Raw genomic sequence first — 16,953 nt, forward strand, 5'->3', positions numbered from 1 at the left:
CTTGAACCACTGAGCAACAGTCCAGGTCTTTTTCTTCTTGGCCCAGGTAAGACACTTCTGGCGTTGTCTATTGGTCATGAGTGGCTTGACACAAGGAATGCGACACTTGTAGCCCATGTCCTGGATACGTCTGTGTGTGGTGGCTCTTGAAGCAATGACCCCAGCAGCAGTTCACTCCTTGTGAATCTCCCCCAAATTTTTGATTGGCCTTTTCTTAACAATCCTTTCAAGGCTTCAGTTATCCCGGTTGCTTGTGCACCTTTTTCTACCACACTCTTTCCTTCCACTCAACTTTCCATTAATATGCTTGGATACGGCACTCTGTGAACAGCCAGCTTCTTTAGCAATGGCCTTTTGTGGCTTACCCTCCTTGTGGAGTGTGTCAATGACTGCCTTATGGACATCTGTCAAGTCAGCAGTCTTCCCTATGATTGTGGAGCCTATTGAATCAGACTAAGGGCCCTTTTTAATGCGTCGGAAGCCTTTGCAGGTGTTTTTTGTTAAATATTCTAATTTACTGAGATAATGACTTTTGTGCTTCCATTGGCTGTAAGCCAATGATCATCAACATTAATAGAAATAAACACTTGAAATAGATCACTCTGGTTGTAATGACTCTATATAATGTACGAGTTTCACTTTTTGTATTGAAGAACTGAAATAAATTAACTTTTTGATTTTATTCTAATTTTGTGAGAAGCACCTGTATATGACAAATATTGATACAAAATACTGAAGAGTGATTAAGGGCTAGTGATGGGCGAACTCGTGACTGTTCGGATTCGGCTGGTTCAGCTGAACACCGAACAGTTTATTAAAAGTTTGGGTTCAGGTACCAGAACAGTACCCTAACACTGGTTCTGATCGTCAGTAAGATCATTACCACCGATCAGAGAGCTGCGGTTCCCACGCTGTAATATGACAACGTGAACCCGCAGCTTTGACCGGAGGTAGAAAGTTTGCCTCCGGTCACATGCATCGGCAGATGGGACTATTACAACCATCAGCCTACGCCTGCTGTCACAGATAACAGCGAGAGCTGGCGCGGCTGATGGGAGTATTCATCTGCCGACGCCTGCTCTATAAATAAATAAAAAAATGGTGTGGGTTCTCCTATATTTTTGATAACCAGCCAGGTAAAACTGACAGCTGTGGGCTTGTATTCTCAGGCTGGTAAGGGGCCATGGATATTGCCCCCCCTCACCTAAAAATATAAGCCCGAAGCTGCCCCAGAAAAGGCGCATCTATTAGATGCGCCAATTCTGGCTCTTTGCCCGGCTCTCCCCACTGCCATGTGGCGGTGGCAAGTGGGGTAATATTTGTGGGGTTGATGTCACCTTTGTATTTTTACGGTGACATCAAGCCCACGCCTGTCCATTACTAATTCTGTTGTTAAAATGTAAATAAAGACAAACACCCAGAATAAAGTCTTTTATTTGAAATAACGACACCGTTTTTTATTAATGATTCTTAATTTACAAAAAAAAAATACTTACCTAACGCCCATTCCACTGAAGCCCTCGTCTCCTGTCACTAAAGAAAAAGAAAAAAACACCATATCCCTCACCTGTCCGAAGATCTGTCCCACGCAGTAATGCAAGTCTGGGCTAAATAATTTTCAACCAAGACGGTGCCAAGATGCGACCGTCCTGGCTGAAAACCACAGAGGAATTATCTCTATTATCTATCTACAGTGCTGGCCAAAAGTATTGGCACCCCCTGCAATTCTGTCAGATAATACTCAGTTTCTTCCTGAAAATGATTGCAATCACAAATTCCATTAATATTATTCCCTTCATTTAATTTGTCTTCAATGAAAAAAACACAAAAAGAATTGTCCTAAAGCCAAATTGGATATAATTCCACACCAAACCTAAAAAAGGGGGTGGACAAAAGTATTGGCACCCTTTGAAAAATCTTGTGATGCTTCTCTAATTGGTGTAATTAACAGCACCTGTAACTTACCTGTGGCAGGTGTTGGCAATAACTAAATCACACTTGCAGCCAGTTAACATGGATTAAAGTTGACTCAACCTCTGTCCTGTTTCCTTGTGTGTACCACATTGAGCATGGAGAAAAGAAAGAAGACCAAAGAACTGTCTGAGGACTTGAGAAACCAAGTTGTGAGGAAGTATGAGCAATCTCAAGGCTACAAGTCCATCTCCAAAGACCTGAATGTTCCTGTGTCTTCCGTGCGCAGTGTCATCAAGAAGTTTAAAGCCCATGGCACTGTGGCTAACCTCCCTAGATGTGGACTGAAAAGAAAAATTGACGAGAGATTTCAACGCAAGATTGTGCGGATGGTGGATAAAGAACCTCGACTAACATCCAAACAAGTTCAAGCTGCCCTGCAGTCCGAGGGTACAACAGTGTCAACCCGTACTATCCGTCAGCGTCTGAATGAAAAGGGACTGTATGGTAGAATACCCAGGAAGACCCCACTTCTTACCCCGAGACATAAAAAAGCCAGGCTGGAGTTTGCCAAAACTTACCTGAGAAAGCCTAAAACATTTTGGAAGAATGTTCTCTGGTCAGGTGAGACAAAAGTAGAGCTTTTTGGGAAAAAGCATCAACATAGAGTGTACAGGAAAAAAAAGAGGCATTCAAAGAAAAGAACACGGTCCCTACAGTCAAACATGGCGGAGGTTTCCTGATGTTTTGGGGTTGCTTTGCTGCCTCTGGCACTGGACTGCTTGACCGTGTGCATGGCATTATGAAGTCTGAAGACTACCAACAAATTTTGCAGCATAATGTAGGGCCCAGTGTGAGAAAGCTGGGTTTCCCTCAGAAGTCATGGGTCTTCCAGCAGGACAATGACCCAAAACACACTTCCAAAAGCACTATAAAATGGTTTGAGAGAAAGCACTGGAGACTTCTAAGGTGGCCAGCAATGAGTCCAGACCTGAATCCCATAGAACACCTGTGGAGAGATCTCAAAATGGCAGTTTGGAGAAGGCACCCTTCCAATATCAGGGACCTGGAGCAGTTTTCCAAAGAAGAATGGTCTACAATTCCAGCAGAGCATTGTAAGAAACTCATTGATGGTTACCGGAAGCGGTTGTTCGCAGTTATTTTGGCTAAAGGTTGTGCAGCCAAGTATTAGGCTGAGGGTGCCAATACTTTTGTCCAGCCCTTTTTTGGAGTTTTGTGTGAAATGATCAATGATTTGTTTTTTGCTTCATTCTCTTTTGTGTTTTTTCCTTGCAAGCAAATTAAATGAAGATAATAATACCAAAGAATTTGTGATTGCAATCATTTTCAGGAAGAAACTGAGTATTATCTGACAGAATTGCAGGGGTGCCAATACTTTTGGCCAGCACTGTATCTATCTATCTATCTATCTATCTATCTATCTATCTACCTAATTATCTATCTGTTATCTATTTATCTATTATCTATATCTATTACTTATCTATCCATATATCTATTATCTATCTACCTATCTAATTATCTATATATGTATCCATCTATTTATATATATATATTATATCTTTTATCTGTCTATCTATCTATTATCTATCAATCCATATATCTATTTATCTATCCATATATTTATTTATCTATTATCTATCTAGTATTTATCTATCTATCCATCTATCTATTACCTACCTAATTATCTATCTATCAGTATATCTATCTATCTATCCATCTATCTGTATATCTATTATCTATCTATCTATTTCTATATCTATCTATCCATATATCTATTATCTATCTATTAGTCTATCAATGGATAGATAGTTGTATAGATAGATAAGTAATAGATATATAGATGATAGATAGACAGACTGCTAGATAGATAGATAATAGATTATTAGATAGATAATAGAATGATAAATAGTTTACAGGGGGCCTCCAGAAAAAAAATGGCATAGGGTCCTCCTATAAAATCAGCTGTGGGCTGATATTAATTGCCAGGGAAGGGGCCATGGATACTGGCCCCCTCTGAGGCTAATAACATCAGTCCTCAGCCGCCCCAGAAATGGCGCAGCAATAAGATGCACCAAATCTGGCGCTTAGCTTGACTCTTCCCACTTGCCCTGGTGCGGTGGCAAGTGGGGTAGTAGGGTTGGCGTTCAATTGTCATACCTTTTATTGGCAGCTGACATGAAGCCCAGGTTAGTAATGGAGAGGCGCCCCTATTACTAACCCCATAGGAAAAGTTCAGAAATAAAGACACACCAAGAAAAAATTATTTTATTAGAAATAAAAATCCACACTGTTTTTTACATATTTATTTGCAAATAAAAAACACTGTTATACTCACTTACGCATAATCCCCTGAAGCCAATGTCCCCTGTAAGAAAACAGAAAATAAAAAAGCAAGCTTATACGCACCTGTCTGACATGATGAAATAATACAGAGTGTCACACGGCGATCGGATCATTACAGGTGTGTAATCACTCCTGTGTCAGTGCATAGCGCTGAGCTGCAGTGAGAGAGGTCACTGGAGTTCAATCAGCTGATGAGCTCCGGTGACCTCACAGACGCTGAATTTTCTGAGAATTTTCTTAAGCAGCATCTGTGCAGTAAGTGAGGTCTCCGGAGCTCATCAGCTGATTGAACTCCGGTGATCTCACTCCCGGCAGCTCAGCGCGATACACTGCAGGAGCGATTATGCTCCTGTCAGTGTATCGCCGGCTGCCGAATAGAATAGTCACATCTCACGATGTGGCTATTCTATTAATGAAATCTGCGTGGGACATTCGGGATTATGTGGCTTATGGAGGATAGGTGAGTGGTTTATTATTTTTTCTTTATTACAGGAGACATGGGCATCAGGGATTAGGCGTAAAAGGGGAGTATATGGTGTTTTTTATTTTTTTACAGAAAACAAAGGCATCAGGGAGTAGGTGTAGGTGAGTATAAGGTGTTTTTTATTTTAATATTTATTTAATGATTTTTACTTTTTTTTTTACTTTGCGCACAGGCCCCAGCTGATGAGACACTACTTGTCCCATCAGCATCACCTGCGCTGGCTCTTTACTGTGACAGCAGGCGTCGCCTGATGGGGCTAGTAGTCCCATCAGCTGACACCTGTGACCCACAGTAAGCTTTTTAACGCGGGTCACAGTCACAGCTGCGGGATCACGTTGACATTTGACAGCATGATCCTGCAGCGCTCTGACCCATGGTAACGATGTTGCTGCTGATCAGAGCCTGTGTTTTCCGCGCTGTCACGTATGTGACAGTGCAGAAAACACCCGAACAGTAACAAGGACTACCTGAGGAAGTCCATATTTGGGGTCCTTTACAGTTAGAGTTCACCCATCTCTACTAAGGATCCATAGGCACTCAGGCAGATGGAATTATAGTATGTGCCTATTGCAGGCTATTATCACTGTATTGTTATAGTTTTGTACTGCATATATCCATAATATGGCTATACATTGCTGATAATGCCACAGTCAATATCATGTAGTAAATTATGGTTCTTTTAATATGTAAAAAATATATATTTCTTTACCTTTGGTAGACATAAATAGTGCTCCTATTTTATCTGGCTGTAAGTTCACTTTGTGAGTGAGGTTTGGAGGAAGCCAGGACCTCTTTTACCATAGACCTCATGCCAGCATGCTCCACATGAGAGCACGTTACTCAGGAATCCTGGCTGATTTCTTAATAGGCTATGTGCATAGCCGGTAGAAGTGTGCCAGGGCAGTTTTTGGAAAACATCTAAAATAGAGTGACTAATAATGTTCTATTAGTAAGAAAAAAATTATGCGCACATTTCTAATTCCTAAATATTATTTTATTATAATATGAATATTATAATATTAAGCATCATCCCCACACCCACCAACTTCTGTTATTACAAAACTAATAGATTTATTACACTAAGTGTAATATTCTATTAGTTTTGTAATAACAGAAGTTGAAGTAGAAGAGAGAGGGAGAATCAAAATTCTCATTCATTTTATTTGTTGGAGGGGGGGGGGTGTACGTGGATTATGACAAGAGGTCTTCCACAGACATTGTTTGCCTAGCCACAATACTTAGCAGGTCCCAGAAAATGCCTTGTATTTACTCTTCTACCCCTGTAGCTGTCGGGCCTTCACTGGAGTGGTCCCTGGGTTGCATCCACAGAGTAAACTAAATGCAGCCAAGGACATTTTATGGCACTTTCATGCACAGTTGAAACCAGAAGTTTACATTCACTATATAAAAAGACACATATTCATGTTTTTCTCAATATCTGACATGAAATCAGAATAAACCTTTCCCGTTTTAGGTCAATTAGGATTACCATAATGTTTAATATTTGCCAAATGGCAGAATAATGAGAGAGAGAGAATGTTTTAAGGTATTTTTATTACTTACAGCTAGGCTCTGCAATGATTAGTAAAGAGCACACTGGGAGGTCTTTTGTTATCCCAGTGGGGGTCAGTGGGTTGAATGATAATGTAATGTTACACGGTGTAGGTGAGTAAGAGAGCCACATAAATGGCCATTATTCCTACTTACTTGCATCTGCTATTGATGATTTCTCCCCACCAGCACTTTGCTCTTATTTACCTTATAATCCTCTGTACCTTGCACATTGGATCTCTGCATGTTCTACTTATCCTGCACTATGTTAGGCACTTTTCTAGTATGTGATCCTGTTTGGTCTAATTAGATTGATTCTGGTATACTCCTTCACTATGTTAGGCATGTTGCCACTATGTTATTTTGATTTTAACTAGATTGGTGGTGTCATTATTTTTAGGTGGACTACTGTCCGCTTAGAAAAATGAATTTGTCACTTTGACATATATACACTAAGCAGGTATATGAGGATTACCCTTATTACATTTGCACTTTATATCTCTACCTAAGGTATAAACTTACTTTGCTATAATCTCCTTTAGCCAATTTGGGAAATTGAAATAAGAATTATATGATGAGAACAGCATTCATATTGTGGGATGGAGTTTGAGCTCCCCCTTGTGGAGTAATCTGGTATGACCAGCGGAAGGATTTATTTTCTGCTAGGTTTCTTTTCCCCATTTTTTTTAAATATGTTTTTAATTTTCTGATAATAAAAATTGATTCATTTCTATCATGATGGCTTTGACTTCCAATTCCTTATAGATTTTTGCATCCAGAGTAGTTTCCTACTGGTGGAGTGAGTTAGCACATCCCAACTTTTGAAGAACAGTAGGAGGGACAGATCACGCGCGGCAAATTTTGGCTGCACCCCAATCGACGTAAATTTACCATTTCTTTCTACCGTGGCAAGAGGGGTTGTAAGAGGGGTGGTGGTAGTGAGGGAAATTCAGCAGACGCCCGAGACTGCAGGGCGTAGACCCCAATCTGGGACTGTTGGAACTAGAGATGAGCAGATGGATTCACCGGCCTCTGGTCCAGCGTGCAAGTCAGTGCTACCTGGCACCTTTGATTAGTCCAGGCAGTGCGACGTCATCTGTGTGTCCTGCTCATCTCTAGTTGGGACCTGCGGATTTTTTTTTGTTCCTTCATTCACAGTCGGAGCCGCCAGAACTTTCTCATCCTTCTGTAGCTTCACTATACGACATCTGGCTTTTTTGTGTCTGTAAGGCCATTTTTACACATTGCAGAAATGCTGTGGTTTTTTTTTCTGCAGCATCCGCACCAAACTACACGATAACAGTCTTCTCCCCCTTATTTGATGCGTTTCTGTTGCCGATGTAAAGCCACGTTTTTAATGTGTTTTTATAGTACAGTAAGCTTTGATTCTGCATCTAAAAAAGTAACTGCAGTTTTTTACATGAGTTTTTTTATGCTCCACATAAAAGACAAGCACAGTTCAGCAGCGTGTTTAGACCACAGCGGTCGCAGTTCTCATAAAATCACATCCACTTTGCTTGGACGGTTAAACACAGCAGAATTTTTGTGCAAAACAAAAAGCAGCAGAAAACACGCAGCATTTACGCTACATGTGAACATGGTCTAAATTTTGAAGCAAAGTGGATGTTATTCCATGAAATCTCCGCCCTGTGTGCGTCTAAGGACGCTGTTGAACTCTGCGGTTTTGGTGCATTCTTTTCTCTATAGGCTTCTTCTGAAAAAAATGCATGAATGTAAGAAACGCTGTTGCATTTTTTTCTGTATCATTAAAAAATTGTTAAAAACTTTGCTTCATATCTGCACCAAAAACGCATCAAATATGGGGGAAGATGCGGAAAAGAAATGCAGCAAACATAATCTGAGAAGATTGTTATTGCGTTGTGTGGTGAGGACTCCTGCAGAAAAAAGCAGCAAAAAGAATGCATCATTTACGCTACGTGTGAACACGGCCTTAGCATTACCATTTTATTACATTTTGTATGGGTTTAATAGAGAAAAAATATCAATCACGCAATTTTTTTACTCCATTTACCGATCCCCATAAATAATTTGATCGCTGTGTTGTGCCGGTCATTACGATTACAGAGACACCAAATATGTCCATGTTATGTTTTTTAAAAGACGCATTAAAAATGACAATATTTTTTTCATTATTATTTTTTAGTAATTTTATAGGATGAAAAAATCTCTTATTCTCCCTCTAGAATACAAATACATATATTGTGCACAGCAGTGTATTTCTATCATTTCTATCATTATAATCTGCTTGTGGCGTCTCATGCTGCTATACTGACCAAGTACACAAAATTCTCCTCATGCCATCATCAGAGTTTGTGGCTCAGCAGCTTAGGCTCATACCTGTAAAGTCAAGGTTGTGGCTTTGTGACCGGGAAACTCACAGAAGAAAAAAAATTACATTTTTGTAATTGCTTTTTTAGAAACAAAAAAATATTTTTCTTCACCTCAGTATACACGGACCATAGAAACACATTCGGTATTTCAATGGACATGTATAACCTGTTTCTGTGTTCATTGCCTGCAATAGAGGTCAAGATCACCAAATTCTCCTATGTGTATCAGTACAAGCTGTGGCTCATTGGTGGAGCTGCAGCTTGTCCCAGGGAGACCTGATCAGAGAAGAAGCAGTGAATATATAATTTAATTTATGCAGAGATAAGCACCGCCCCCATGGAGGAGGAGCTGCAGAGCAGAGAGAAGAGAGGTGAATATAGAAGCCAAAAGCTGTGACGTGATGGGACGTGGGACTGAGCCCTCAAATCGGGACAGTCCCGCTAAATCCGGGTGGGAGCTACAGTTATATGAAAAAGTTTGGGCACCCCTATTAATCTTAAGCTTAATGTTTTATAAAAATTGGTGTTTTTGCAACAGCTATTTCAGTTTGATATATGTAATAACTGTTGGACACAGTAATGCTTCTGCCTTGAAATGAGGTTTATTGTACTAACAGAAAATGTGCAATCTGCATTCAAACAAAATTTGACAGGTGCATAAGTATGGGCACCTCACCAGAAAAGTGACATTAATATTTAGTAGATCCTCCTTTTGCAAAAATAACAGCCTCTAGTCGCTTCCTGTAGCTTTTAATGAGTTCCTGGATCCTGGATGAAGGTATTTTTGACCATTCCTCTTTACCAAACAATTCCAGTTCAGTTAAGTTTGATGGTCGCCGAGCATGGACAGCCCTCTTCAAATGATCCCACAGATGTTCAATGATATTCAGGTCTGGGGACTGGGATGGCCATTCTAGAACATTGTAATTGTTCCTCTGCATGAATGCCTGAGTAGATTTGGAGCGGTGTTTTGGATCATTGTCTTGCTGAAAGATCCATCCCCTGCGTAACTTCAACTTTATCACTGATTCTTGAACATTATTGTCAAGAATCTGCTGATACTGAGTGGAATCCATGCATCCCTCAACTTTAACAAGATTCCCGGTGCCGGCATTGGCCACACAGCCCCAAAGCATGATGGAATCTCCACCAAATTTTACTGTGGGTAGCAAGTGTTTTTCTTGGAATGCTGTGTTTTTTGCCGCCATGCATAACGCCTTTTTGTATGACCAAACAACTCAATCTTGGTTTCATCAGTCCACAGGACCTTCTTCCAAAAAGAAATTGGCTTCTCCAAATGTGCTTTTGCATACCTCAGCCGACTCTGTTTGTGGCATGCTTGCAGAAACGGCTTCTTTCGCATCACTCTCCCATACAGCTTCTCCTTGTGCAAAGTGCGTTGTATAGTTGACCGATGCACAGTGACACCATCTGCAGCAAGTTGATGCTGCAGCTCTCTGGAGGTGGTCTGAGGATTGTCCTTGACTGATCTCACCATTCTTCTTCTCTGCCTTTCTGATGTTTTTCTTGGCCTGCCACTTCTGGCCTTAACAAGAACTGTCCCTGTGTTCTTCCATTTCCTTACTATGTTCCTCACAGTGGAAACTGACAGGTTAAATCTCTGAGACAGATTTTTGTATACTTCCCGTGAACAACTATGTTGAATAATCTTTGTTTTCAGATCATTTGACACTTGTTTTGAGGAGCCCATGATGCCACTCTTCAGAGGAGATTCAAACAGGAGAACAACTTGCAAGTGGCCACTTTAAGTAGCTTTTCTCATGATTGCATACACCTGGCTATGAAGTTCAAAGCTCAATGAGGTTACAAAACCATAAAAAGTGTTTAGTACGTCAGTAAAAAGTAGGTAGGAGTATTTAAAACAAGAAAATGATAAGGGTGCCCATACTTATGCACATGTCAAATTTTGTTTGAATGCCGATTGCACATTTTCTGTTAGTACAATAAACCTCATTTCAAGGCAGAAACATTACTGTGTCCACCAGTTATTACATATATCAAACTGAAATAGCTGTTGCAAAAACACCAACTTTTATAAAACATTAAGCTTAAGATTAATAGGGGTGCCCAAACTTTTTCATATAACTGTATGTTAGCAGCATGGTAATCGACAAACAAATCAAAAGCAGAGGGCTGCTACCATGGACAAAATCAGAAAACATGCAAGTAGTTAAAGGGAATCTGTCACCAGGATTTTGATACCTCTTCTGTGAGCAGCATAATGCATGAAAAGAGACACTGATTCCAGCAATGTATCACTTAATTTACTGGGTGCAGCAGTTGTGATACAATCAGAGTTTTTAGATGTAGCTTGTAGCAGAACTCAGAAAGCTAACCCCGCCCAGAGTCCTGATCAGCAGCTCTCTGTTTACATTGTATATTGACAGTAAGCTGATAATCAGTGGTGAGGACGGAGTTGGACCAGGATGTACTCAGGCACCAGTCCGGCACTGATAATCTCTTGCTGATAAAACACTCATTGTATTGAAACAACAGCACATAGCCAAATAAATAGTGATGAGTGAGCACTAAAATGCTCGGGTGCTCGAAGCTTGGGTCGAGCACATTGGAATACTCGGGTGCTCGACCCGAGCAACGAGCCTAATGTAAGTCTATGGGAAACTCGAGCATTTTTCTGGTGGTCCCCCCAACGGTCTGCAGAAGGTCAAAAATTGCCCAAATCGATGGGAATGGTGCTCAATTAAACGTCAGGCAGGCAGACAATATATAGGCAGACAGGCAGGCAGAGTATATAGGAGGGTGCATGAAAAACATAGCAGGGCACTTGGAACATACTAGTGCCCTCCGATTTTCATGCACCCGTCTCTTTAAAAAAGCCGGCCAGCAATTCATCAGCGGCATACACCGGTACCCGACAATTTAGAACAGAAAGAATAGAGCATCACACATAGATTAGATAGATAGAAACATGTCAGTCACATATATAATAAGTACAGTGACAGTGTTGGTTACTGTACTTGTTATTTAATGTTAAAATAAAGGATTTATTAAAAAAAAATAATAGTGTTTTTGTCTCTTTAAAAAAGCCGGCCGGCAATTCATCAGCAGCATACATCGGTACCAGACAATTTAGAACAGAAAGAATAGAGCATCACACATAGATTAGATAGATAGAAACATGTCAGTCACATATATAATAAGTACAGTGACAGTGTTGATTACTGTAATTCATGAAATAATTTTAAAAAAATTGACGTGGGGCTTCGCCCTATTTTTGTGTCCAGCCAGGTACAGCATCCAGGAACGGGCTGCCCCCAACCACCAGCTGCCTATTTGTACCTGGCCAAACACAACAATATAGGGAAGCCCTTTTTTTTATTATTTCATGAATTTCATGAAATAATTAAAAAAAAAAAATATGTGGGGCTTCGCCCTATTTTTGTGTCCAGCCAGGTACAACTAGGCAGCTGGGGGCTGGAATCCGCAGCGCAGGGAGTCCTTTAAATGAAATAAACACACAATTTTTTAATGTTCTAAATTAAACCATACTTACCATCACTCCCATTCCAGCTGAAGCCAATGTCTTCTGCAATAAAAGTAAAATAATAAAGCAACCTCATCCTTACCTTTCCATGGTTCCCAGGACAGCTTCAGCTCTGCTACATTCAGATGTCAGGCTGTATCGCAGCCGAAAGCGGCCATCCATCTTGCCATGCCGCAGACACTGAGAAGCGCAGGCATGCTTGCGCTCCTCAGTGTCTGGCTGTGACGGCATCCAGATGAGCCGAGTTCATGTCCAATGAACTCAGCTCACCTCATGCTCATCACTGACAGCGTGGGAGAAATCTCCTGCGCTCAGTGCTTCAGCAGGAGAATTCTCCCACGCTGGGATTACATTGAGATGACAGGCTGGATCGCAGCTGAGCGCTGCCATCCAGCTTGTCATCCTTCAGAGACACTGCAGAGCGCAAGCATGCCTGCGCTCTGCAGTGTCTATGAAGGATGGCATGCTGGATGGCAGCGCTCAGCTGCGATCCAGCCTGTCATCTCAATGCCATCCCAGCGTGGGAGAATTCTCTCACGCTGTCAGTGACGTGCATGAGGTGAGCTGAGTTCATTGGACATGAACTCGGCTCATCTGGATGCCATCACAGCGAGACACTGAGGAGCGCAAGCATGCCTGCGCTTCTCAGTGTCTGCGGCATGGCAAGCTGGATGGCAGCTTTCGGCTGCGATCCAGCCTGTCATGTGAATGTAGCAGAGCTGGAGCCGTCCTAGGAACCATGGAAAGGTAAGAATGAGGTTGGTTTATTATTTTATTTTTATTGCAGGAGATCGTTGGCTTCAGCTGGAATGGGCGTGATGGTAAGTATGGTTTAATTTAGAACATTAAAGAATTGTGTGTTTATTTCAATTAAAGGACTTTATTCTGGGTGTTTGTGTTTTTTTTTTAACTTTGACTATGGGGTTAGTAATGGGGGTGTCTTATAGATGCCTCTCCATTACTAACCTGGGCTTGATGTCAGCTGGCATTATAAGCTGACATCAACCCCAACCCTATTACCCCACTGCCACCGCTACAGGGCAGTGGGAAGAGCGAGGCTAAGTGCCAGAATTGGCGCATCCTATGGATGCGCCATTTCTGGGGCGGCTGACGGCTGGTGTTTCTAGCCTGGGAGGGGGCCAATATTCATGGCACCCTTCCTGGGCTATTAATGTCAGCCCCCAGCTGTCTGTCTAGCTATTAAATAGGGGGGACCCCACGTCATTTTTTTGGGTAGGTCCCCCATTTTAATAACTGGTAAAGGCTAGGTATTCAGCTGGGGGCTGATATTAGTAGCCTGGGAAGCTCCGTGGGTATTACCCCCTTCCCAGGTTTCTAACATCTGCCCCAGCCTTCTGCTTAACCTCCACTAGAGACTAAAATTACGCGGAACCCTACGCCATTTTTTAAAAAATAAATCCTTTATTTTAACACTAAATGACAAGTACAGTAACCAACACTATCACTCTACTTATTATATATGTGACTGACATGTTTCTATCTATCTAATCTATGTGTGATGCTCTATTCTTTCTGTTCTAAATTGTCGGGTACCGGTGTATGCCGCTGCTGAATTGCCGGCTTTTCATGTTTCACTGTGAGCACTGTTCCCATCGATTTGTGCAATCACTGTAATGCCACAACCACCATGGCTGTGACATTACAGTGAGTGGCGGACAATCCCTGCATGATTGGTGCTCTAAATAGCGCCAAACATGCAGGACGGGGACCCGAGCTCCCGCCCGAGCATCGCGCAAGTACTCGGCGAGCTCCGAGCATCTCGAGTACTGAGGTGCTCGGGCGAGTACCGAGCAGTGGCGAGCATGCTCGCTCATCACTACAAATAAATGATACATCACTAAAATCTGTGTATCAGCACCTACCTCATGCTGTCCTCAGATTACATAGAAAAAACATGCAGACCGATTCCCTTTAAGCCAGGCCAGTGTCAAACCGAAGAAGAATTGTCCTGTTCTGTAGATCTTAAGCCTGTGAGGCCAGGGTCCTCTCCCCTTCTGTACCAGTCTGTAACTTTTAGTCTGTTAGTTGTAATTAATATAAGTATTTTGTATATAACCCTTTTCATATGTACAGGACCATGGACTCAATGGTGCCTTAAAAATAAATAATAAAAAGTAAAAGGCAGAAAAGTTGTAGTTAACTATGTGGATCTTGTAATAGAATAAAGAATCAAGAATCTAGCAGAAGTATCAGAATAAATATGTATAATTGTGAAGGGACAGTATGTCGGGGGGAAATTCTTTAGGGTGCCATTCTCTGAAACACAGGCCTGGGATTGATCTGCTGAACAGCCCCAATCATTGGCCTGTCAGCAAGACTTCATTTACATGAATTAAAATAATGCACAGAGCTGGACAGCAATTAGGCTGAAGTATGAAGCTTTCTAGCCATATTCCGGATTAAAATAATATACATGAGCTTTATTCCAACATGAATAAAGAACATCCAGGTACGGTATATTTGATTTTTCCATTATATTTGAAATATACAAATGCCCTCAGATGTACCGGCAACATTTGTTTAACTCATGTTGGAATAAAGCTCATGCAGGTTTTTTAACCCAAGAGTGGCCTTTTCTTTGCCAAGGATGGTTGGAGGCTTATTCAAGGTGAAGTGGATCGAATATGTATTTTGTACAACAATCATCTTGCCTAGCAGAAGAACAGTGCTTTCATTTATTAGAATGACAGGCTGGATGGTGACCGTGCCACCCAACCATGATGTTAGCGCTGTCCCCTCTGCTGTCAGTGCCCCTTGCCATGTCACAATGGCAGCACCTGAGAGCGGAGATCTTTAGACTTGATTTTAATGGCATGTCAGAAGATAAGTGAGCCATCACTTTGGTTCGGAAGGACCTGGATTTAAAGGGATTGTTTCATCAGGATATACCCTGTCAACGTCTTATTATGAAATATGGACATCATAGAGTGGGGTCTTTCTACTTTAGGCCCACTCTGTTTTCTATTTATTTATTTTTTCTTGGTGTACTGTTAAACCAAGCAACTTTTGTAACAAAATTGTCTTTTTATTTATTTATTTTTTTAGATGGGCTTCTTCCGCCGGAGGTATAAAGAAATCATTGAAGCGGAAAGGAATCGAAAAGACTATGAAGAAAGTTGGGACTGGGTACAGAAAAATCAGTGAGAGGCATGTGCCAGCCCAGTCACCGGACACACATTTGCTAGCTAATTGGCTCTGTTCTTGTATCTTCCATATGTGGAAGAAAAAAAATCTTCTCCAGATTTTCTGGAGGCTTGTTGATGCTGTGTATTCCTTAATCAGGCTGACTAGCAAAGGAGATCGTGTCCTAAACAACCACTGAGGCAACACAGAGTGACTGGAGAAAGACTGTTCCCTCTTCCAAGACAAATGGCCACCATGCTGCAGAGAATTGCAATGAATCCATCGTAAAGTATGTGGTGTAACTTCAGGGAAAAAGCTGTTACCAAGAAGTGTTTTTTTTTATCTTTTTTTTTTTAATATTCAACTTTTATACTGAACTTGTCTTTATATTTGAAGATATACTGTATGTAATGAAGAGCTGTACAATTCTCTAACACACTGATACCTGGCTACTTGTACAGATCCCACCTAATGGATTAGGTGAAAGCAATTCTACATAGTTGCACTGAACTGCAGATTTTTAATGAACACCTTTGGGGCAGAGTTTCCCTATATCAATGGTCTCCAACCTGGGACACTCCAGCTTCTGTGGAACACCTAATAGTTGCACATTTGCAGGAGAAGCACAGGCTGCGGACCTTGTCCTCCCTCTGGTGGGATGATTGTCCTTGCATATTGTACACATGTATAGATTAATACAAATGCTTCTGTACAGAAATCACACACACTCGCGTGAACTACCATGTGTTTCAGTAAATTATTTGACTCCCCAATCATCACTCAGTACCTCGAATACATTTGTGTGTAATACTATACAGGTGTGTAAAGAAGAAGAATTAATAATTATTATTGCTGCTTTGTAATTATCATAGATTTGCGTTTTACACGATCAGTTTCATCCTATAATTAGAGAAAATGGCAACAACAGATAATGCCAGTTCAGTACAGGAATATAAATCCTACTGGCCAGAAACATTATCAGTTTATCTAATACACTAATGCATTTGTTTGTGAACAATTCATATCATTCATTTATGAATTACTGACAGGACATCACAGATTTACACAGGGCAATTAATTATATCAGTACCACCAAGCCTAATTGTTTATATTATTGGGTATTATTGTCACTTGTGTAATATATATATATATATATATATATATATATATATATATATATATATACACTAATTTACAGATATACGTTATGTTGCACTTTTTATACAAAGCTCAGACCCTTTTAATTTGTTTTTCTATAAGTTGGAAAAACATCGGGCCAGTTAATTGTAGAGTAGAGCAATACAGCATAATAAGCTCTATTCTTCTATCTCATATACTACTTTCTCTCATAGGTTATGTGTTAATAGTAAGGTCACCTGCCACATGTTCATGTCACTCCCTATTTTTTAGAATGATTTTTATCATTTTTTCTTTCATTTAACGGCTGATAAAATGTCATTTTGTTAAATGTTAACCTGTTTGTAAATGGAATCAAGGGCTTAAAGGCAGCACCTAAAACCCAGCCCATGAGAGGCGGTAAAGCCTGAGGCTTGCACCAGGAAAGGGACCCATACGCTTCTGCAATAAGGAACTCCTTTCACTTTTTATTCTCGAAATTAAAA

At 40.8% G+C, this 16,953-nt stretch overlaps 1 protein-coding gene across 2 annotated transcripts in view; it reads left to right on the top strand.

Annotated features, from left to right (window-relative positions):
• Positions 1-16,516, top strand: part of ITGA9 (integrin subunit alpha 9) — a 636,829-nt gene extending 620,313 nt beyond the window's left edge. For both annotated transcript variants that reach the window (XM_073678319.1, XM_073678318.1), the window contains exon 28: positions 15,254-16,516. In XM_073678319.1, the coding sequence (XP_073534420.1) occupies positions 15,254-15,352 (99 nt within the window). In that variant the 3' untranslated portion in view covers positions 15,353-16,516. The remainder of the gene's footprint in view (positions 1-15,253) is intronic.
• Positions 16,517-16,953: the final 437 nt, after the last annotated feature.

The sequence above is a fragment of the Phyllobates terribilis genome, unplaced genomic scaffold (assembly GCF_046119375.1).
Source record: "Phyllobates terribilis strain yellow unplaced genomic scaffold, ASM4611937v1 Scaffold_4__5_contigs__length_816908805, whole genome shotgun sequence".
Lineage (NCBI taxonomy): Eukaryota > Metazoa > Chordata > Amphibia > Anura > Dendrobatidae > Phyllobates > Phyllobates terribilis.